Source organism: Suillus subaureus (genome assembly GCF_016647635.1).
Source record: "Suillus subaureus strain MN1 chromosome Unknown BJ212scaffold_4, whole genome shotgun sequence".
In the NCBI taxonomy this organism is placed as follows: Eukaryota; Fungi; Basidiomycota; class Agaricomycetes; order Boletales; family Suillaceae; genus Suillus; species Suillus subaureus.
Window position 1 is genome coordinate 1,892,761 of NW_024538560.1, and position 21,765 is coordinate 1,914,525.

The 21,765-nt window shown below is 43.2% G+C and overlaps 6 protein-coding genes across 6 annotated transcripts; 1 reads left to right on the forward strand and 5 right to left on the reverse strand.

The window, feature by feature from the left end:
- Positions 1 to 6,858: 6,858 nt before the first annotated feature.
- Positions 6,859 to 10,184, reverse strand: BJ212DRAFT_1296450 (uncharacterized protein; the record flags this gene model as incomplete). Its single annotated transcript, XM_041332457.1, has 12 exons — positions 6,859 to 7,044; positions 7,093 to 7,419; positions 7,468 to 7,517; positions 7,557 to 7,791; positions 7,924 to 8,096; positions 8,143 to 8,617; positions 8,665 to 8,792; positions 8,848 to 9,012; positions 9,213 to 9,222; positions 9,482 to 9,511; positions 9,759 to 9,949; positions 10,109 to 10,184. 12 exons carry the CDS (start codon positions 10,182 to 10,184, stop codon positions 6,859 to 6,861), a joined length of 2,046 nt encoding a protein of 681 aa, XP_041197992.1.
- A 1,060-nt stretch (positions 10,185 to 11,244) lies between these two features.
- Positions 11,245 to 11,494, reverse strand: BJ212DRAFT_1476786 (uncharacterized protein; the record flags this gene model as incomplete). Its single annotated transcript, XM_041339436.1, has 2 exons — positions 11,245 to 11,393; positions 11,443 to 11,494. The coding sequence occupies 2 exons, from the start codon at positions 11,492 to 11,494 to the stop codon at positions 11,245 to 11,247; spliced, it is 201 nt and encodes a 66-aa protein (XP_041197993.1).
- A 1,015-nt stretch (positions 11,495 to 12,509) lies between these two features.
- BJ212DRAFT_1296451 (uncharacterized protein) lies at positions 12,510 to 13,722 on the reverse strand (the record flags this gene model as incomplete). Its single annotated transcript, XM_041332458.1, has 2 exons — positions 12,510 to 13,006; positions 13,374 to 13,722. 2 exons carry the CDS (start codon positions 13,720 to 13,722, stop codon positions 12,510 to 12,512), a joined length of 846 nt encoding a protein of 281 aa, XP_041197994.1.
- Positions 13,723 to 15,993: 2,271 nt separating this feature from the next.
- Positions 15,994 to 16,655, reverse strand: BJ212DRAFT_1261878 (uncharacterized protein; the record flags this gene model as incomplete). Its single annotated transcript, XM_041330222.1, has 2 exons — positions 15,994 to 16,332; positions 16,380 to 16,655. Coding segments are annotated over 2 exons (615 nt in total), but the record flags the coding sequence as incomplete, so codon positions are not given.
- Positions 16,656 to 17,138: 483 nt separating this feature from the next.
- On the forward strand, positions 17,139 to 17,862 carry BJ212DRAFT_1296453 (uncharacterized protein; the record flags this gene model as incomplete). The annotated part of the gene is made up of 4 exons (XM_041332459.1): positions 17,139 to 17,382; positions 17,404 to 17,426; positions 17,479 to 17,758; positions 17,810 to 17,862. The coding sequence occupies 4 exons, from the start codon at positions 17,139 to 17,141 to the stop codon at positions 17,860 to 17,862; spliced, it is 600 nt and encodes a 199-aa protein (XP_041197996.1).
- A 2,301-nt stretch (positions 17,863 to 20,163) lies between these two features.
- BJ212DRAFT_1261791 (uncharacterized protein) lies at positions 20,164 to 20,715 on the reverse strand (the record flags this gene model as incomplete). Its single annotated transcript, XM_041330208.1, has 1 exon — positions 20,164 to 20,715. One exon carries the CDS (start codon positions 20,713 to 20,715, stop codon positions 20,164 to 20,166), a length of 552 nt encoding a protein of 183 aa, XP_041197997.1.
- Positions 20,716 to 21,765: the final 1,050 nt, after the last annotated feature.

Here is a 21,765-nt window from a genome sequence, read left to right on the forward strand (position 1 = left end):
TGCAAGGCTAGTCCAAAAAAAGAGAACATAAGTCGGAAAGAAGTCAAACCACGAACTTTAAACTCACGATAGCATTACTACCACTATAGGACGTTACGGTCGTTTGCAGAACGCTGGGCCAATCTCCCAAAAGAAAAAGATAAATCGGCAAGAAGTTAAACCGACGAACTTTCAACTTCGGACAATCGTGTTCCGGAACTTCCTCCCATGGGATACACCCAGAAATTCGTGGTATCCGACCGGACATCGTAATTCAAAAATGCTGTCCTGTTTATTTTTGACGATTGGCCTTAGTAAGTGCAGGACGTTCGCCACGTTACACACGTAGCATCTAATCAGACATTACAAATTCAAACAAGGCAGTCGTTCCGAGTCCTGTTTTATTTTTGATGAGTGGCCTAGCACTCTGCAAACGGCTATAAGGCGAAATATCTGCAAGCCTGAGCCGAGCTCTGAAGTTGTCCTCGTCAGGAATCCCAATCGAGTGTGGTTGATAGCAATGCAGTATTGGATCTGCTTGGGCTCGATGAAGTAGCCTGATCAATGTGTCAAAGTCCTGCTAGAAGGAACTCAGTGCGTAACCATGGAGCAACGAGGCATAACGGGGGTCCACAGGTGCCATTCAAGTGGTCGAGTACTTCTCTGAGGCCCTGGAAACAGCTATCTTTCAGAGATGGCGTCAGGGGCGAACGCACTTCCAGCCGCTACGATCTTGACAGCACTTCTGAAATCAAGTGCGTGAACCTCAGCGCCGGGGGGAGATCACTACTCATAGTTTGCCAAAAGCTCGACCTATATCTGCTTCGTAACTTACATAAATAAGTCCACGACAAAACCTGGAATAAATAAAAATGAATTCTCCCGCTCCCTACATACCACCCACACATCGCAAATCAATTATATCGAGCATCTCCTGCGCTACACACTACTGCTAGTGGACACGTGGACGTGTTCCTGAAAAGCAATTGAAGTCATAGCGGTTGCTGTGTCAGAGTTGGCCACGAGCTCAGCGTGATATTCTCGAACACCGAGGATCAGGCGTGGTCCCAGCACAAACAACTGCACAAATTGGAATATCTGACCAATACCTGCATAAATCTGAGTGTCCAGGGAATCTGTGTCCTATAGAAATGATGAATTATGGTTGCACATAGAGGTCGGTGACAGATTGGCATACCACTGAGAGCATTGAAAAGAATAAACTGATCTGGAAGCAAGAGATAGCCAGATAACTAGCACATGCAAACTTTCAGCGGAACAAGAGAACCACATTCACATTATGAGCTCACCTTGCAAAGTAACTAATGTGAGTTTGCATTAACACCATGAAACAGTCCCCAATAATACCACTTGTTGAGTGTCGTCGCAATTCACGGAAGTGCTTTACAGCAATCCAGACTGTGAGACACAGTGCAAGGACCTCCCATACAGTATTGAGCATCCAAGTCATGGAAACCATAAGTTGGGCATTTCCCGCATAGCCATTCAAGCACCGATGGATGCCAGAGAGAACAAATTCCTCTGGTACCTGTTGATAAGCCTGATGCCCTTAAACATTTTATACATTATTGAAGCTTACCCCCTGATGTCTGCACCATTATTATTGCAGACATCACTGCATTGGTGATTCAGATGGCCAGAAAGATGACAATGAGAAATATCAGCACCTTTCTGGATTGCTGATACATGGCATGTAACTGAGCGATCATGATGACTTGCATGATGCTTCAGTCATGTCAATATCATGGAGGTGCATAGCTCACCACCCAGTATTACATTTACAATGTCACTCATCCAACTACATGCATCATACTTGATAAGGCCTGACAAATGCAACAACATTAGTTATCAGCTTCAGAGGATCACAGGCTCGAAACAAACTCACAACTGTGGGAGTTGTCATGTTGAACCAATGAGTTTGAAAATCTCACTCACCCCTGCATGGTAGTTCAGTTTGTGTGGGAATGGAAGGTATCAATGTGGAATACTCACTGCATCTGTCATCAAAATTGTTGGAACATTGTCTGTGTACTGCCTGTCACCAGAAAGAAACTGAGTGTATGTGAGGATACATGCCCAACATGTACATCCTGATTGTGAGAGATGGGTAATGAGTGCAACATCAATGGCTTAAACATCAAATCATACACAACATATCCTATTCCAGCATATTGCACCTAGGATATTTGAAATCAGCAAAACTTGGACTTGGTAAGCATAAACATTGAAAGACAAGTTACATACACTGAGATAGAGAAAGGTCATCAGGGACCAGTGTTGCCTCTGCCATCAAGAATTTATATGTTCATGTTGTTCTTTTGACATAGGAGTCCGCTCACCCAGATCAATTCAACCTATAACACAATTATAAGCAAGCGGGCTGACCCAGCGATGAATTGATGTACCTCTTGTCCAAACATAAGCACTGAGAATACCTCAAGGATATTAGTGGTTCTTTTATACTCAGCCTTGCTCACCCCAATCATACACTAGCCCAACAGAGGCAGCAACTGCGAAATTGGAGTCAAGGGGAATCGAATTATCACTATCATCATGCATCTGACTTGCTATGAACCAATGAAATAGCTGAAAATAATTTTTCCATTGATGAATGGCCACCAACTGGAATCATTCAAGGCCAGAGTCATACTATTAGAGAATGGGAGTGAGTGAGCAGGGAACTTGTGGACATGTAATGATCACATTTGTGCTTGATATATCACACTACAGTGCTTATGTCTCCAAAGTGAGATTTGAGGGATAACATCTGATTGATTGAAGTAAGTGCCTCAGCCTGAATTCCTGTAGAAAGACAATGTGCATCCAAGGAAACCAATGAGATCATGTTAAATGCTGTAGGTGAAATTGCAAAGCAGTGACTCACACAGAATATTTGAATGCTGTACAATATTGATTGGAGAACAGTTCATGATTTTGGCAACATGCTATGTAGTATGATTTTCAGGGTGTTCTTGGCATTGCTAGGTTTGGCCCAACAATGACACTACTGGCATAGAAAACCATAGGTCTAACACAGGTTTGAACAATGCCCAAGTACTTGTGAAGACATTTTCTCTCAAGGTTAGCAACATCCTTGAAATTCACTCTACTCACCTAATGTCAATGTTTGGTCACAACATGAGTGAAAATCCACAACCTTTAATCAATGTGCACACTGATAAAATGTGACCACAAGTATATACATGTGTTGCATGACTCGCATCCAGCTTCCTGTCATAGAATATGATTGACAGGTGAGGCGATGAGGGCAGTCATATGACTTTGAAGAAGTGGAAGGTGGTATAAATCAGAATGTATCAGCAAAACTCTAAATTTATCACAGCTGCCGTAGCTGCTTACAGTATCTTACAGCAATGCAGGCACCCATAGTAGTGATATATTTATAGTGACTTACAGCATCTCATAGTGTACTAGCTTCACACCTGTTGTGCCTTCAGCACAGGAAGCAAATGAAGTGCTTTGTGCTCCTTTTTGGCTTCCTGGCCTTGGCTGCATCCTAGCATGTGCAATAAATAATTGATGAAAAATTGAATGAGAGAACAGGGGAATGGGGGAATGGACCAAAAGTGCTCGCTCCGCTCACACCTTTGGCCCATTCCCCCATTCCCCTGTTCTCTCATTCAATTTTTCATCAATTATTTATTGACATGTGCTGCACTCAAATGGGCAACAGTATTGAGTCGGAGCTTGAAAACCCATGACTGGGCCATGTGAGATTCCCAAATCGAGGTTTAAGTGAGCTAAGTGTTCCCATGTGGCCTTTAGTGAAATACATGAAATAAGCAAAAGCCATGCAAGCATCTGTGACATCCTGAAACCCGTTCCACCCTACTTTATAGATTTACAGATGGTACAGTGATATATGATTGAGGTAGTACTACACAGCATGCTACAGTGAGCTGGTCTGCTACTCTAGTACCAGGAAGTTCGAGGAAATTAAAATTTATACTGTGACAACATTCAATGGATGTCAAGGGTGTGCACCTGTTCATGGCAGGGTGATGCATAACCATGGCTGTTGCTAATCCCTCAATGCTTCCCTTTGTGCATAATGGTGCCTGTATTGCATTGATCCCATAATGGTACTCAGCTACTACATTCATAGATTATTCCCATACCTCACACATTTTGGCCACCAGGCCATACTGTAATATTCATACATTACTTAACTTACAGTAGTACATCAGTAAATTCCCACACCCTGGACAGACCCACACAGAACTAGACAGCACCCCAGATATACAGCTTAGTCCCTACTATCTAGCTCACTACAGTAGCACCTTTCTTTGTCAATACCTGTACAGACACTCACAGACCCACCCAGTACATATCAAATAAGTCTTCAATAGTATCATTTTGCTCTGTATGTGTTTGTACAGATACTCACAGACCAGTGCAGAAATGACTTCTGTACCACTTATTGAACCCCTGTCTAACAATAGATACAATCAACAATAGATTGAATCACATGATATACAGTGGCTCAAAAAACTGTCCACATGTTTTTGCATTTTTTACTATTTACAATATTGTGTGAGAATACATAAAGACCTCAGTGACATGCTGATACCATATTGTAGTGCTGCTTCAGGGCTTTGGATTGAGCACCACATCGTGAGAATCAGAGGAGATATGGTGGAGATACAAGGCTTACAAAATCATGACTCATGCAGACAGTTTTTTGAGCACATATTAAAACTATATAAATCATCATTTATGACACCATAACAATCATGCCACCATTAAATAAATTATAAAGTGGTGTCATTATGTCATTTTAAAACCATATCTAACTATACAAATTAAAAATTTCCATATGTCATGGTTATATTCACCATGAAAGCCACCCCCCCTGCTCAAAGGGATAGTATCCTCTCTCTTTCCTATTCTGGCCTCTCTGCTTGTCAAATTTCCTCTAGAACTGGAGTATCCAAGTCCACTGTGGCCAAGTTCATCAAAGAAAGTCACACAGACAAGGAAAACTTCTGTGAAGGGTGTCCATCCAAGCTCACCTCTACTGATAGGAGGGCTATTATTCAACATATCACTACAGGAAAGGCTGATAATGCTGTCCAGGCCACCTATTACATCAATTCCACCATCACATTCCCTGTCTCTTCACACACTGTGAGAAACATTCTCAAGACAGCTCATCTCAGGTCAGTAACAAGGAAGAAAAGGCTCTCCTCTCTATCACACATAAACAGATATGACTAACCTTTGCCTTAGCCCATCAGAATTGGATTATATGGACTGGAAGCATGTTATATGATCATATAAGACCACAATAAATAGGATTGGGTCAGATGGCAAGATATATATGTGAAGAAAGAAGGGTGCTAGTCCTCTCTGCATATGTGTGATAGAGAGGAGAGCCTTTTCTTCCTTGTTACTGACCTTCCAGCAAGACATCCGGACTTCACCTCATCTTGGATTCCGGACTCTATCCACCTTCTCATATCCCGGTCCTGTATCCACCTTGTCTTCCAGATCCCCAGATCTCCAGACCTCTGGATATTAGCTCCAGACCTATTCCCACCCTCTGTCCAATATCCTGCGCCTATCCCCATTTAGGCATTCTCTGCTTTCCAGCTTTCAGTTACCTCTTGTTCCGTCTTGCTTATTGATCCTTGTATGAGTCTTCATCTCCGAGTTCATTTACTTATGTTCTGTCTTACTTACTAATGTGTTTCTGCATGCTTGTACATAGCCCTGCTCCTTTGCTTAGTGATCCCCTCAGATATTGTCCAGTATATAACCCCTGTAGATACTCCTGTAGTTCCTCAGTTTGAATATCAACTTAGACTTGCCCAATCCTCTCTCAGACTTTGGTCCACCTAAGTCTGTCCTACCCATCAGGCCTAGGGATTGATTCCCTAGGCCAGAGCTCCGCCTTTCCGGCACTTACTCTCTTTCTGGACTTAGGTCCAATCCCTGTCCCTCCGACTCTACCTTAGGGTAGTCTACCCCTGCTTGTTTCTACATCGGATGAAGTCCGATGTAGCCCCTATTCCTTCCATACCTCCGGACCTCCTGTCCCTTGTACTTCCTGGCATCCTGTCCTTTGGACGTTCCATCCTCCTAACCCTCAGACATCCTATCCTCCTGTCCTTCTGTCCTCCGTCATCCTGCCCTCCTGTCCTCCTGTCCTTCTGTCCTCTGTCCTCCGGACCTTCAGACCTCCTATCCTTCCATCCTGTTTCCTGTAGAAGTATTACCTTGCAGTAGGAACTCTCCAGAGCACTTCCTGCATTCCTCCGGAACTCTCCCGCGCTCCTCTGGAAGCCCTCTGGACTTTGTCGGACCATCATCGGACCTCATATGAAATGAAGGGCACATACTCGGGTAAGGGGCACAGTGTATGAGCTGAGGCCAAGCCCCTCTGAGTCAGTCTCTCTCCCCCTTGAGCAACATGGTTCTTGACATATATAGTTTTAATATGTGCTCAAAAAACTGTCCACATGAGTCATGATTTTGTAAGCCTTGTATCTCCACCATATCTCCTCTGATTCTCACAATGTGGTGCTCAATCCAAAGCCCTGAAGCAGCACTACAATATGGTATCAGCATGTCACTGAGGTCTTTATGTATTCTCACACAATATTGTAAATAGTAAAAAATGCAAAAACATGTGGACAGTTTTTTGAGCCACTGTAAAAACATGACTAAATGACAATGAACAAAAATGATATATGAGGTATGCACAGTAACTACAATGCTCAATCAAGCTGGTTGTGCAGGTGGTGACACTTTGATGGGTCAATGCCATTGAGCTTACAGGACTCTGCCCTTTGAGAAATTTGTCAGTGCAGAACATTGTAAAAAGGCTCCCAAGACTCACCATCTGGCTTCAGCCCATGCATGAAGCTGCTGCACCAGCCTGGGACTGTGGTAAAGGTCTTCCATGACAGTTTGGAGAAGCTGGAGCATTGTTTTGTAAATGGGTTCATACTCCTTAGCAGTGAACTTTGGGAAAGATTTTCTGTTCCCATTTTTAACAAGGCCATCAAAGATGCAATTCAACTAAAAAAGTGTCAGCACATCAGCAGCATGCCAGTATTGAGAAAATACCACTGTGCAGACAAGAGCTAAGCAAGTCAATGGTATCTCCTTCCTAAATATATTGGGTTGCCAATGAGCAATATGATAGGGTCCAGTGTACAGGAAAACTATGGCAGCCTTGCAAAGCCCAAGGTGAGCAAAGTTCCTAGTTTCTCCCAACTCATCCACTCCATTATGAAGGTACATGGAAACTTCTAGTAAATCTGTGGCAGTGTTTTCAATCCAGGTTGTGCATTGTTGAATGGGGATAGTGGATGAGGGGACAAGATTGTATGCAGAAGGCATGATGGCAATTTTTTTGAGGTCCAAACACCATGTTGCCAAATCATCATACAGCTAGAAAAGACATGAGCATGAGGCACATAATTAGAGAGATACACACACCAGCCTTGCCATATCAGCCTTGTGAGCAGGCCACATGTCTGGTAAATGTCCTGAGTTAGCATAATATCTCGAGGGAAATGACAACATACTGGGTTCAATTTGTCCACCATTTTTGAGCCATTTTATGAGGGATGCTGAAAGAGATTCTGTGATAGAGATTGGCAGATCCTCAACAAGCTTCAGGAAGGGGTTTTCCAATGCTTGCTGTGCACAACACTCTCCCTTGGCATCCTCAAGGAAACTCTTCCAGTGAGGACCATACCAACCCAGTTGGGTGGCACTAGGCCCCCCAACCTCCTTGGATTTTACCGAAGATTTAGCCACCTGTGTTCACCTTTGAGTTGAGGTTCAGGCATCTGGGGATGACCATTCTTCTTATGATGAAGCTTTAAGACATCATCCAGCTTGAAAAGAAAAGAAAAATTAGCACACTCCAAATAACTGCTGGGCTTATACCTCAGCAGTACTCCTGACATCCATTGACACATCACTATCGCTTGAGCTGCTGTCAACCACCAAATTTTTCTCAGCCACTTGGTCATCTTCATCACATGAATATTGAAATTCAAAATCTGGGGGAAGAGTGGACACCACCTGAGGTTGGGATGGTCGCCCTTCCCCAGAAAAACCTAGTACTTGTCAGCACAATCACAAGTGGCAATGGCAGGAACTTACCAGGGTGTGTGCTATGATGCCCACCAATTCCCCCCCAACCAATTTGCTCATCCTTGCTATCATTGTCAGATGAACTCTCACCCTCACTAGAGTTGGAACTTTTGGATTCTGTACTTTGTGATGCAGTTGGCCAGAGGGCAGGGTCCAAATTCTGGTAAAAGTGGTCATCTGCTGCAGTGATTGAAGTCATCATCCTCAAGAATACCATCTGTGATGAGTCTTCACCACTAACAAGACAACTGCCAAAAGCATTAGGAACAATACCAGGAAGCTGACATTGAGAAGCATTGGAAGTGGACAAAATGTGTGCCACTTCAGCTGCAGCCATGAATGAGTTGTTTAAAGCCTTGAGGTCAGGTTCCATACCAGGGGGGACAATGTGAGGTGAAAATCTAAACCATTCACCATCTTTGCATTGTATAGGAGTGGGCTGGCTGTTCACTGCTGCCATGCTCAGTGGAGGAGGAACAATGGTCTGTGAAATAACAAATTAAACATTAATAGGCCATGCCAAAAACTCACCTTTGTTTTCGGGTGTGCTCTGGGAATCTTGGCATTTGGAATTGTAACATTGGGAGTCATAACATTGGGAGTCATGGCATTGGAAATCAGTTGCTCTGAGATATGATATGGGGAGGGGGTTGCTTTTTCTGCTGGATGATTAGTGCAGTTACCTAGAATTAAACAAATCTACCTTTGAATGACCTCCATGACCCTTGCAGGGAGGTTTGGGAGCAACAGGGTTTACAGGAACAGTTGAATCAAAAGAGTTAGAGCCCTTAGGCTGGCTAGCCTGCACTGGAGCATCCATGATGGCATCTAATTGCTCTAGTTGAGTGTTCCTGCCTTCCTTCCCCACACCTGGATGTCCTGAACATCAAGGATGTTGAGAGTCATCCACATCGAGAGCCATCACTGGAGGTACCTTGTGCTGAGCTCATGATCTCTTGGACTTGAGAGCCTTGAGATCATTTTTGACAGCTTTGCGCTTGGCCCACTTTTTCTTCAGGCTATCAGGCATGACTGTTAAACATGAATTGAGTCCCAAAGTGCAATCCACAAAGACTCACCTTTTAAGCCCTGAGGGCAGACATGAGATAATAATGAATGCATGGTGCCAAATCAACTCCTTCTATCCCTTTGTCCCTCAATGTCCTCCAATGTGATCCGGAGGCAGCTTCAAGATGGAGAAAATGAAATATGCTAAAGTCCTTGTGTATGTCAGTGAGTCAGAACCAGTGAGAAAGTTACTTTCCTTTGCACACTTTATATGTCCTTTTTCCTCCAAGTTCCAGGTTATGTTGCCTGATGCTGAGTTGGTTTGAGTCAGAGTTCAGACCTGACTCAAACACTGTGGGAATCCAGTCAGCTGTGCAACATTATGTAGGACTCATGCAGTCATAAGCCCAAATGTAAGAAAGATCGTGAAATATCATGCACCTTGTAACATACAAGTGAGATGTATATATATATTAAGTAGTTTTGTTGTGCTTTGGCTGTGGTATAGGTTCCATCATCTAGATCCAACCCCCATACATCATGTCTCAAACTGCAGTCGGTCCAGGTTAGTCTACATCACTGTCTGTTAGCTTTTGCTTTGAACTTTCACCACTGACTGTAAGACCTGCAGTAGTAGTGACAGGAACATTAGGTACTGGAAGTCCCTTAAGGACCTTCCATGCAAACAGAAGCTCAGGGGAAAGCTCCTTTGGAAGTGTGGCAAGATGATTATCTAACAAATCAAGCACCTCCTGGAAAGTTATTGCGTGTGATGGTCCTTTACTCCTAATGAGTTTGTACCATTTGACTGTGAGTGGGACAAGGTTTTTAAAATAGGGGTGGAATTGCTCCTCAAACTTGTGTGTGTGGATGGTAGAAGAATGTAGTCTTCTTGTTGTTGCAGTCCTTGAATGTGGTGGCAGGCCATTTGTGTAGTAGCCAGTTGTATCTTTTATCAAGCACACACTTAACGCCCAGGGGACCCCTGTATCCAATACAGATCCATATGAAGACATAGAAGACCAACTCAAGATTGTCTTCATAGTGGTGTATGATCAGATGAGCTGAAATCACATGTGAATTTGAGGCATGCTTAAAGCTGTGATCAGGCATTGCAATACCACTAATGGCCTCAGAGAGCTGGAACAGGAGTGACTGCAACATGAAAGGTATTGTGCCCCAATTGTTGGTGTTGTTGTTAAGACATGGACTTAAATATATGTTTAAAAAATAGAGCTCACTGTCCCACCTCTAGTGTATTTTTGACCTGGGTCAATATACATGGCAAACTCCCAATCAATCAAAGTTCCATGGGATCCGTTGAAGGTTCAACAGCTCTGCTAGGCTGTGGAGCAAAAGAAAGAAAGAGGGCTCTACCTCTGGGTTGAGAGGAAGGCTACTGACTCTCTAAGGTGTTGGTCGAAGTGCACCAAGCGATATGTTTGACCCTTAAGGGAAGCAAGGAAAGCAAATCCACAAGGTAACACCAGGTCAACTCTGGTGAAGCACACTGGGAGTGTGCATGTGGGAATGTCAAGCGCATAAGGGTGTGAAGCATGGGAATAAGGTGTGTGCTGTGCACAAACGTGTAAAGACTGGTGAATGATGTGAAGATGTGGATTGAGACTGTTGAGTGGACAGGTGATAATAATAGGGTGATGCTGATGACTAGGGTGATGACTGAAGCATGCTAACTGAAGACAATAGATTCTCACTCTAGAGACTAACTGACATGATGGTGGTTCATATTTTCTGTGGTGCTGATGGTCTGAAAACTTCCTAGGCAACAAGTAAGCTGTGCCTAGGCGTGCTCCCAGGGCTCAGAAGTGAATAGGGAGCGCTCTAAGTATGTAAATGATGTAAATAAAGGGTCCATGATGAAATAAGATATTGTACAATGCCAGACATGAGAATAAATGGAAAGGACACACCAGGGGACTGGTTGGATGATGGATGGACACTCTGGGATGCTGCACAATAAAGGGCAATTGAGCACTGGGAAGAGCGCACTAAGCAGTGTGCATGGGAATGCGTCGCATAGTGCAGGAAAGTGTCATGCCTCTGGCACATTTCATGGGAAAGTCATAGGGAGTGAGTCATGCGCTATACCAATTGTTGTGAGTCAAAATATGCGTGATCTATGCCTGGAGGAATCTCATTCTCTACACCATTACCATCATCTTCAATCATTGAGTTGTTGAGACTGCAATTGTGATGAAGAATGCCCTGCTCTTCCACTGCTATCATTTGAACTGAAAGATTGGGTCAGTTAAAGAGGGAGGGTATTGAATACATACTTACTTTTGATGATGTCCTGAATAGCACCAAGCAATTCTGCTTTTGTCTGGAACATGTGCAAAGGTCATGCATGAGGCTTCAACACCAAACAAGCATGTGTACAGACAACATTTTGAATACTTTTCAACAGCTTGTAATGATAAAACTTTGTTTCATCAACCTCCACAGGCCTGATCTCAACAAGCCAATGTTCATTGAGTTGTGGGACATTGCAGATGTCTTGCATCACCTGCAGCATCCTGATCTCATTCAAGGTGTCCTCTTTACCTCCAAGAACCCACTGATCTTTAATAATATACTCTTCATCATCTCTCCACACCAGATAGCAAACAGTACCACAACCAATGAGTCCTTGACTAAAAAATATCATTTCAAGGATGTTGTACTGTGTGATCATTGACCAGGATTTGGCTGATTAGCTTAGCAAGAGAAACACAAAGAGGATCATCAGGGATATTTAGCTGATGCATAGGGTGTGAATCATCCAGGATATCTTGCTGAGGAAGGTCAAGTGCAGGATTGCTTTGGGGGGTGATCTCAGGTGCATCATCAATCTGGGGGAGGGGGGTACCATGTCCCCAAAGATGTCTTTGATTTGGTGGTGAGAGTAGTGGGTGCCCTTGATGACACCTTCCATCACATCTGATGCAGGTGACCTGTTTATACTAGGCTGAAGGAAAGTTGATATGTTTTCAAGTTAGACAGCTCAAAGTATCTTTGTAAAGATGGTGATTGAGGGATCATACCCCAGGTGCTTAAGTTTGCTAAAAACAAGGCATGAAAAGATGTGCAAGTAATCATTTGGGTGAGTGTTGATGTTAATGGGAGGCTGTCACAACAGCACCCAAGTGGTCATACATATGGACTTGAAGTTTGTGATATCCTTTGGTTATGGATGTGAGTAGAACAAACCATCTCCAAGGCTGGCATCTGAAGAGAAGGTATGCTTTGTTATCAAATGTATTTCTTATTGTCCCAGTAGCTGAGTATGGTTGTGCCATCAGCTCACAAACTGCCTTGATGGCATCCTATCGAGCTTCTACATTGTCCAATAATGCAAGGTCAGGTTTTCACGCAACTTCTTCATCTTTTACATGGCATGTAGCATTTCCTGCACTCCACAGGCATGGCACTGGATTGGTCTCCTGGACAATCTTTGGCACCTTCTGGGCAAGCGTGAAACATATAACATTGAAAAACATCACAAAGACTCCCTCAAACAGTGGCAATGGTGTGTTGTTGTCATTGTCCACTGGCTGTGACCCAGAGGTGGGTTCTTCCTCCAAGGGCAAGCTACCACTCAGGCTACCTCTACCTCCAGATTCAGACTCCACACTTGCCATGACACTCTGCTCCTGCCCATCTCCACTGGCAAGACTCCCATTACCAGTGAGCAGCCATTGCTCAACCTGATCATGGTATGATTTTGGGAGTGGCCAGTTCCACTGGCACTGATCTTTGTCATATAGGTGAACTAGGTCATTTTTGCCTGTTGTGGTGAACTTTCTGTGAAGTCTGTCATCCCAATAGTGAATTTTATGTAATGGGACCTGTAGCTCTGTCACATCTGGGAGTTGAAAGGTAAATGATTTAAATATCTGCAACAGCATATAACTGAGCTCCACATTGTCATTTGGCAGTAACAATTCATGCAAGATTAAGTGATTGAGCTCGAGAGCAGTGAGTTTGTCCAGTGTAGGTATGTCATTGACAATGGGTGCTGACATAGTCCATGATAGGATGCGGCTGACCAGGTTCTTGAGTCTTGGATGGAAATTCCATGGAGATAATGTTTGTGTCCATATCAACATCATCCAAGTCATTCTTGTGTTCTTCTCAGACAACCTCCAGATCCTTAATGCTCAGCTTGCTGTCCAAAAGACTGGTAGCAAGATCAAACCTATTACACTTGTCAGTGTGGTCGAGATATCAACATATTTGCAGATCATAATTATTGTTATTGGTTGATCTTGCAGGGTCTTTGACCTCCATGATGTGTGCATGTTCAGTGGCATCAGCGGACCACTGTCCTATCATGCCAGAGCTATGGATGCTGGGAACAATGCTCTGCATTAGCTCAATCTTGGGTATGTGCCAGTTGTCAATGGCTGTACTGCCTTTTCCCTGGTGAACCCCAGCAGTGATGATTGCATGCTTATTCACATGGAACTCATCCAATGCAGCCGAGATGTGGGCAAGATTGTCATTGTCAATGTGTGGTGACTGCATGAGATAATGGAAGTGCATGAGTGCACATATGGAAACCATGATACCAAGAGGCATTGCATCTGTGCTGAGTGCAATGATCAATCACTGAATGTCTCGATGACAGTGACCAGTGTGATGATCATACTGGCACTAGACATGTATGATCACCAGCACAGTTCTTCTCACTACCAGGAAAGGAGATAAAGTGCTGATCATTAATCCACATATATCAACTCATCCACTATTAGTATGCTCCTTTGAAAATAGGTGCACACTTCTCCCGCGACCTGTGCTCCCATTTAGCTTCAGTCCAGTCCTAGGAATCCATCCTCCCATGTCCTATCCATGTCCACCTATCTCCACTGGTGCATTATTTTTCCCAAATATCATTGCTAAACAAGCTGCAGGTCTTATTACATGTTACTCACATTCTGCAGTGCATGATGTCTTATTACCTATAAGACTCATTGTGCACTCGCTAACTACGCTACAATTCTCACCTACACATTCCAGACCTTCACATGCTATGATAAAATGACCACAGTACATATGATTGAGTTAGTTCCTTTTCCCCTGGGACTCAGCTCTATAGGAGAGTTGCTCCCACATTATTTTTGTAGACCTTGTGCAATTCATTCTGTTTGCTTATACTTGACAATCTTGTGCCATTCAACCACTCTAAAGTTCTGTACTGCTAAGACCTTATATCTAGGCTCTTGCAAGAACACCCGACCCACAACCAGTAACTTAGCACAGTCCTTCTCTTGCACTATTTCCCTTGCATCCACCTGCTATATTGAGTGTGGTTGATTTTGTGTGTGTTTCATCTACCACACCAGTATCTGGCATTCACTGCACTTGCACATATCCCTTGGTATTCATCTCATGCTTGTGATACTAACACTGGTTGATTTTTGCCTGCACTCACAGTTGATTCTTTGACATAGGAACTCGAAGGTATACATACAGCCTGTGCTCTAGTTTCTTAGGCTGCTATAGATTTTAACTCCTTCGCTCACTTGCTTCCCTTGCATATATTCAAAGGAAGTGCTTCAATAGCAGTCCTCTTGGGCCGATCTACCAACTCACACCTCTTAGGATAAGTAGTGCTAGTTGCTAACAGCCTAGTACCTATTTCTACTTCACACTGGTATGGGAAACACAACAAGAAGAGAACTGGAAAGTAGACTTCTAATGTTGGGCTAAATGTGCTATGCCTAGCTGCTATTCAACCCTAAAGGGTTTCTGGACTAAGCTCAGTGCTCAGAGAGAGTAGGAAATCATGCTAATAACTGCTCAGTCTCAGACTGGTACTGGTAAGAGGTGAAGACTATGATGATTACATAAGCACCAAAAGTGCGAACATAACACTAAGTAATATCTGCCTATACAAGCCCACAGTAAATGAAATCCCTACACCGGTCACTTATTTTAGCTTCAATATGCCTTCATGAAAATGCTGGTAACCAGTAGTAGGCTGTAAAACTGAGAAGTGAAAATCTAATTTGGACTCTCCTACAGTGACAATAATCCATTGGATGTCATGGTCATAAAACTCCTTATGAATATGGTGCAGTGATTCAGGAGTGAAGAAATGGGAGGGTTTGACTAGTGGCCAATCACTCCAGAATGGTTTCTCAACACCATTCAGATGGAATTTCTGCAACTCACAGAAGAATGCCTCAAGGTCATGTGGATCAGCGTGTGAGTGCACAATATCCAGTTGTGCAAGAGTTGTTGATTTTGTCTGGGGTTCATGTCAAAAGGCATCCCCAAACTGTCTGTACATAGCCATGGTTACTGGAGATGTCTTTCCACCAACACATGCCAGCATCATCACTTCCAGGGTATCAGTGATGTAGCTAGCAAGGGGGGTGAAGCAATAATGGCTGCATCCAGTCAGATCTGACAATGTGGTGCTATTGTAAGGCTAAGTGTGAATTTGGTATGGAATTGCAAATAAAAATGATTCTGAAGAGAGATGAGTTGGATAGTTTTGAGATGAGTTTGGGAAACGGCTGTGACAGAGACTTTCTGGGGGACTTTTTGGTCGTTCTTGGAGCAGGGATCTGACTCTAAGATTCACTGTAGGTAGGAGGGTACATGAGCAGTATATATACATTTTAGAATACTTGACTAGGCTGGAACGAGAACATGAAGCATAAGGTGAGGTGAAAATACTTCAGTGAGACAAGGAGATGGTGAGGTCTGAACACAAGGTAAGGTAACAAAAGAAAATGGACAAAGGAGATGAAGGAATGTATCCATGTAACTTGGATGTGAAGAGTTGCGCTCTTTGCATCAATGAGTCACATGGACAATTGCAACCACATGGTTTGTTGGTCTTCATTTTAAAGCTTGGTTGGGGTGTAGAGAATATGGAATCCTTACACCATGTTGAGCAGCCAACTTCAGTGGTTCTAGTACAACATCCAAGCACTGATGGGCAAGCCAATCCTGTAATACACCCTTCATCCATTTCTTCTTATGCATGAACTTGGGGACTGGTAGAAGGGCAGTGAGGAGGAAAGCGTTTGAGGATGATTTCAATTGTGTATTCATGTGGATATTGGCGAGGCTGATAAGTAGTGGATGAGCAACACAATCACCTGTCAATTCAGTGATACAGGTCTTGTCCAAGGATAGAATGATACCAAGTAGAGTTGCACCATGAGGTAGCACCAACTTTAATAATAATGAGGTGATGACTTTGAGATCAACGTAATACAGACCTGCATGTTCCAAGCATGTTTGCCTGTCATCCACTCAGTGTATACCCGAGACAGCTTCTGTGCTGTGGTATACACTTTGCAAGAGGTGAAGTCTATATGGTTGTGAAATAAGGGATGATTGAAAATACTAGCAATGCAATCAAGCGGATCCCACCAGTAGAGGACAACCAGCATTTTTGTGGAATGGGATGTATGAATCACTTGCAACTTCCAATGTGAACCCCCTGGCAGCATTTCAGCTTGACCTTGCAACTCTTTGGCTGAGTGGAATGATAGAGGTAAATCATTTATCTAAATGCTCCATGAATCAAGCTACCAATATAATGTGTTTGAAGTTAAGGAACTCACCATCTCCAGTGACAGGAAAGAATCTATCTTGCCCATGCTGACATCTCCCATTCCTTCTGGCTGGTAAATGGATAATATAGGTTTGTTTTGTGATAGATACTGTTTTCATCAGCATCAAACAAGCTCAAAAATGTGTAGCCCTCCTCAAAGGCTAGCAGGGGTTCAGGAAAATAGCCCATTACTTTAGCTTCACAGTCTTTGCCCCAATTTCAGCCCTCATTAAAATGCTCTCCTTGTTCATGGTGAAAACTATAAGATTCATTGATGTCACCTGCTGCCATAGGATCATCTGCCAAGTCTTCACTGGGTGGGAGCATGGAATTAAATCTTCTAACCATGTATTGCATCCAGACCATGGTTGGCTCATATGGCAAGCAATGGAATTATGATCCCTGAATTCTTTTCCACACAATGGACAATGAGCTGGCGGCATGCTCACAGAGAAAGCTGATTGTGGAGAAAGAGTATACTAGCATGCAGCATATGCAGATCAAATGGTCCAGCATTTTCCATGAGTCCATTCTTTTCCTCATGTTATCTTTGTCACTCAAGTTTGATCTTAATACTTTGCAATTGCTGTCAGCAAGTGCTTCCTGCTCTCACACTGGAACTCACTCACATGAAGAAATTCATGATGACAATCATGATGTTAATAGTATGTGCAACCTATATGAAGTTCTTGAAGCTGTAAATACTATGGTGAGTCATCCATGTTGTCCATTATTCTTGTACAATTTACATTTCAATATAGTCTGTCCAAGAACCAACTGAATCCAAGGCAAAGATTATGTTGAATCTTGTGAGAGCCAAGTGTGATGTTTACCAGGCTCAGAAGGTGCTCACAGATTGTGTAGTGCAAGTAAATGAGGTGTTTGCAAGCCTACTTAAATTCCAAGAGGAAGCTGCTGAGAAGAGGCTAGATGATACAGATCTTGGCCTGGGATGTATGAGGATTGTTTTCAATGTGCATGGTTGGTCTGTCCCTCCTAGTTGTATCCCTCAGGAACAAGGTGGTGGATCACATTCATGTGGTAAGTGTGACATGCACTCTGTGTTAATATTGGTTTCTAACTTCTTTACAGGAATGACATCAAATGTCTTGCATGGCTGGCTCCCCATGATTAAGCTTAATTAATATTTTCATTGTGTTGTATTACACTGTCTTGCCATTGTTACTGTTCCTATGTGTTCATCAGCAAAACCCTGACCCTATGTGCAGCGCTGCACAATGCTGCACAGCAATCACAGTGTCACAGTGAGGTCCCTCCATGTACAGTGCTGTACAGTGCTGCACACTACACAATTTCTCAATAAAACATAATTATTAGCACACCATCTTGTTATATACATGTTTGTGACTACATTATACTCATGTTTACATAGTATGTAAAAATACTTGTGTGGTGCTGCAGAGCCTTTACAACAAAATCTATGTGACCTGTGACATGCTGTGTGGCTGTGGTGCTGTACCCAAAGCAGGGTTTTGCTGATGTTGTATGCAAAGCTTATGTTGAAACCTCATATGTAGTATGGTACAATTTGTGTTGTCAATTGATAGAATCAGTACTATCATCTAGTGAGCTTTGAACTTCATGTTGAATTGTGTCATTAGTACTTCAAGTTTTGTGCTGGTACTACAAGTATATAATTATCAATACTACACTAGTAGTACTAGCACATTGGAGACTCTGTGAGTTTTTACAGGCCATAATACATATTGAAATCTGTGGGTGGATTTGGACTGTGTACTGTGAACCTGTGCAAACTGTGAGGCTCTGTGACACCTGTGGGAAAATTGGGATTTACTGATGTAGCTAAGTGAGAAGTAACAACCTCATCACCCACCACATTTATTTCCCCCTGTATGAACTCAGCATCAGCCTTTGCCTGACATCATGCTGATGGAGTATGTGAATACCTACATAACACATGACAAGCATACATATACATACGATAGATAAATGGGAGTAAACCCCCCATAAAAAGGGTCACCAGTCCCTGTAGCTATGATGCATCAACTGTACTATTTAGCCTTCTTGTGATGCATTACAACATGCTAGTTAGCAGTCCTATAGTATGTATGGCTTGGTCAATTACTTTGCAGCTCAGTCATTTGTATTTCAGTCAATTTTCCAGTTGAGTCTTCAGCAACTTAATTCACTTTGAATGTCAAATAACAGCCGGTGATGGATTGAATATCAGGTACAGTGCAGAAGTAGGTTAGAGAATGTCAGGAATCATGAGGTCCAGTAACAAATGTTTGGCCAACTGAGGTGGTGGGTCAATGGGACCTTCCAGCGAAAGAAAGGGTGCCCACAGCACCAAAAAATGGTCTGCAAGCCTGTCAGGCAGCATAAGCTTGCAAACCTTCAATGTCAGCAGCACACTCCCCAATGCATGCCTTTCCCTGTTCTTCCCACTGTGCTTGCTGCCAGGTAAAAAATTCCAGCACCCTGCACATCTCTTCTGTGAGTAATTCGACTTCTTCTGACCACTGCAGTGCCCTCGCATGGGTTTTGCACCACTTGATTTGTACACCTTATAGTACGTTAGTTCGCAAAATATAGATCATGATGAGTGCTTACCATCATCGTCACCTTCATTGCCATGGTCAATGCCGTCCATCATCCAAATTCACAATACATGACGTCTCCCTTCACCAGTAGCATATGGGTCCATGAGGGGCTTGACATGAGTGTTGGCCAATTCCTGCAACCTGCCCTGCCAACTGGTCTTCTTCATGATTGTAGCTAGGCTCTTGAGTGCCATCCATGCTGACCAATAACACTTCACACAGGCTGTACACCTTCAGTGGATGCAGGCAAGGGCATTCTGAGCACAGGTATTTGCACCTTGACTATGCACCCATTCCCTTTTGAATGTCAGTAAGGAGCAGTGAATGCATAGACACTGCTGCAGTTCTTCTAGCACATCGTGAGCCTGCATGTAGTGCAATTCCCATTCATCCTCTTGTAGGTGTGGATTGCATGGCTTGGTTTTCAGTTCTGAAGGTAACCAGAGGTGTATACATTCAGTGTTCTCATGGCCTTCATGTGTGGCTGCCTGATCAATAAGGCCTTGAACAGCTGGGAGGTAAAGGACCTGTGTGTGTCACCACATATTGATCCTATGACAAAGCAAGTTCCGCATCTGCATGAGACTGCCTTTCTGCATGTTGGTAGCATGTTGATCCATCAACTCAGCAATATTGGCCAGATGATGCCTTCAAAAGTATGTCAGCTTGTTTGTGGCCGTCAAAGGGCAAATGCTCACTGTTCCTCTTCCAGGTCTATGCCTGAAGCAATAAGCACACTATGTGAGATTTGTGGGTGCAATGAGGAGTCTATACCTCGCTGAAGCTCCTCAGCCTCCAGCTCTGCAAGCTTTAGCCTTACTCCTGCTTGCATTATAGCTAGACAAAATCATTAGTCCAAGGTCACTTTAATAGCAGAAAATACTCACCCATGGCTTTGGCCTCAAGCAGATTAGAGATCAATGTGTCATTCGGATTATCTTCCCAAGCTTGCATTTCCTCTAACCACACAGAGTGATGCTCAGGAGTGATGACAGCATCAAATTCCTCAAATGCAAGTGCATGCACAGCCTTCTCAGCTAGAGCATCCTTCATCTTGTACAGGAGAGATGTGCCCAACTCAATGGTCTTTTCCCAATTCCAATTGCCAAAATGGTTGTCCAGCATGTCATGACAACAACCAGGACCCATCACTTTTGTACTTGATGCCACAGGGTTGATATTTGACCAGCCCCTCTCCAGGGCTTTACCATCTGTCTGGCTGACATAACATGTGAAATTGAATGAGAAGATGGTCTGACATTTTGCAACATGTGTGAGGAGGTGGAACTTTGGCATGAAGAAGCATATATACTTGGTGAGATGGTCCAAGGCATGAGATTGAGGAAAGGACTTCATGTGGGCCCAGAGGTTTTTGTGCCATTGGCACACAATATCATATGACACATTGAGCATTTCGAGCTGCATACCACACAAAGTCAAGAAAAATAATAATCCATATTGATGTACCTGTCAAGCATGATAAGACATAGTAAATACAAATGCAATGAGACTGTGACTTACTTCTCGCCCTTTTGCAGATCACTGACTCCATTTGGCCATTTAAAATTATGACAGGCTGTTAAGGTCGTACTCAAGGGATAACTGGATCCAAAGGGCTTCGGCCTCAGCTTGTGCACTGTGCCCCTTACCCAAGTATTGCCCCTTATTTCAGGAAGGCAAGACTAACACATCTGGAAGGTCAGACAAGTAGCATAGTGGATCCGGATGACTTCCAGATGAGGGATAAGTATCATAGGGCTAATCCAGATGAGTCCAGACTAGAAACTAATGGTAATGGACTGTCGGAGACAGAGGTGGATATGGATAGACTATAGGAATCAATCCTAAGTCTCAGAGGGTGATGAGAGCAGAGACTTGAGAATGTTTCTCACAGTGTGTGAAGAGACAGGGAATGTGATGGTGGAATTGATGTAATAGGTGGCCTGGACAGCATTATCAGCCTTTCCTGTAGTGATATGTTGAATAATAGCCCTCCTATCAGTAGAGGTGAGCTTGGATGGACACCCTTCACAGAAGTTTTCCTTGTCTGTGTGACTTTCTTTGATGAACTTGGCCACAGTGGACTTGGATACTCCAGTTCTAGAGGAAATTTGACAAGCAGAGAAGCCAGAATAGGAGAGAGAGAGGATATTATCCCTTTGAACAGGGGGGGTGGCTTTCATGGTGAATATAACCATGACATATGGAAATTTTTGGTTTGTATAGTTAGATATGGTTTTAAAATGACATAATGACACCACTTTATAATTTATTTAATGGTGGCATGATTGTTATGGTGTCATAAATGATGATTTATATAGTTTTAATATGCGCTCAAAAAACTGTCCGCATGAGTCATGATTTTGTAAGCCTTATGTCTCCACCATATCTCCACCGATTCCCACGGTGTAGGGCTCAAATGAAAGCCCTAAAGCCATACTACAATATGGTATAAGCATGTCC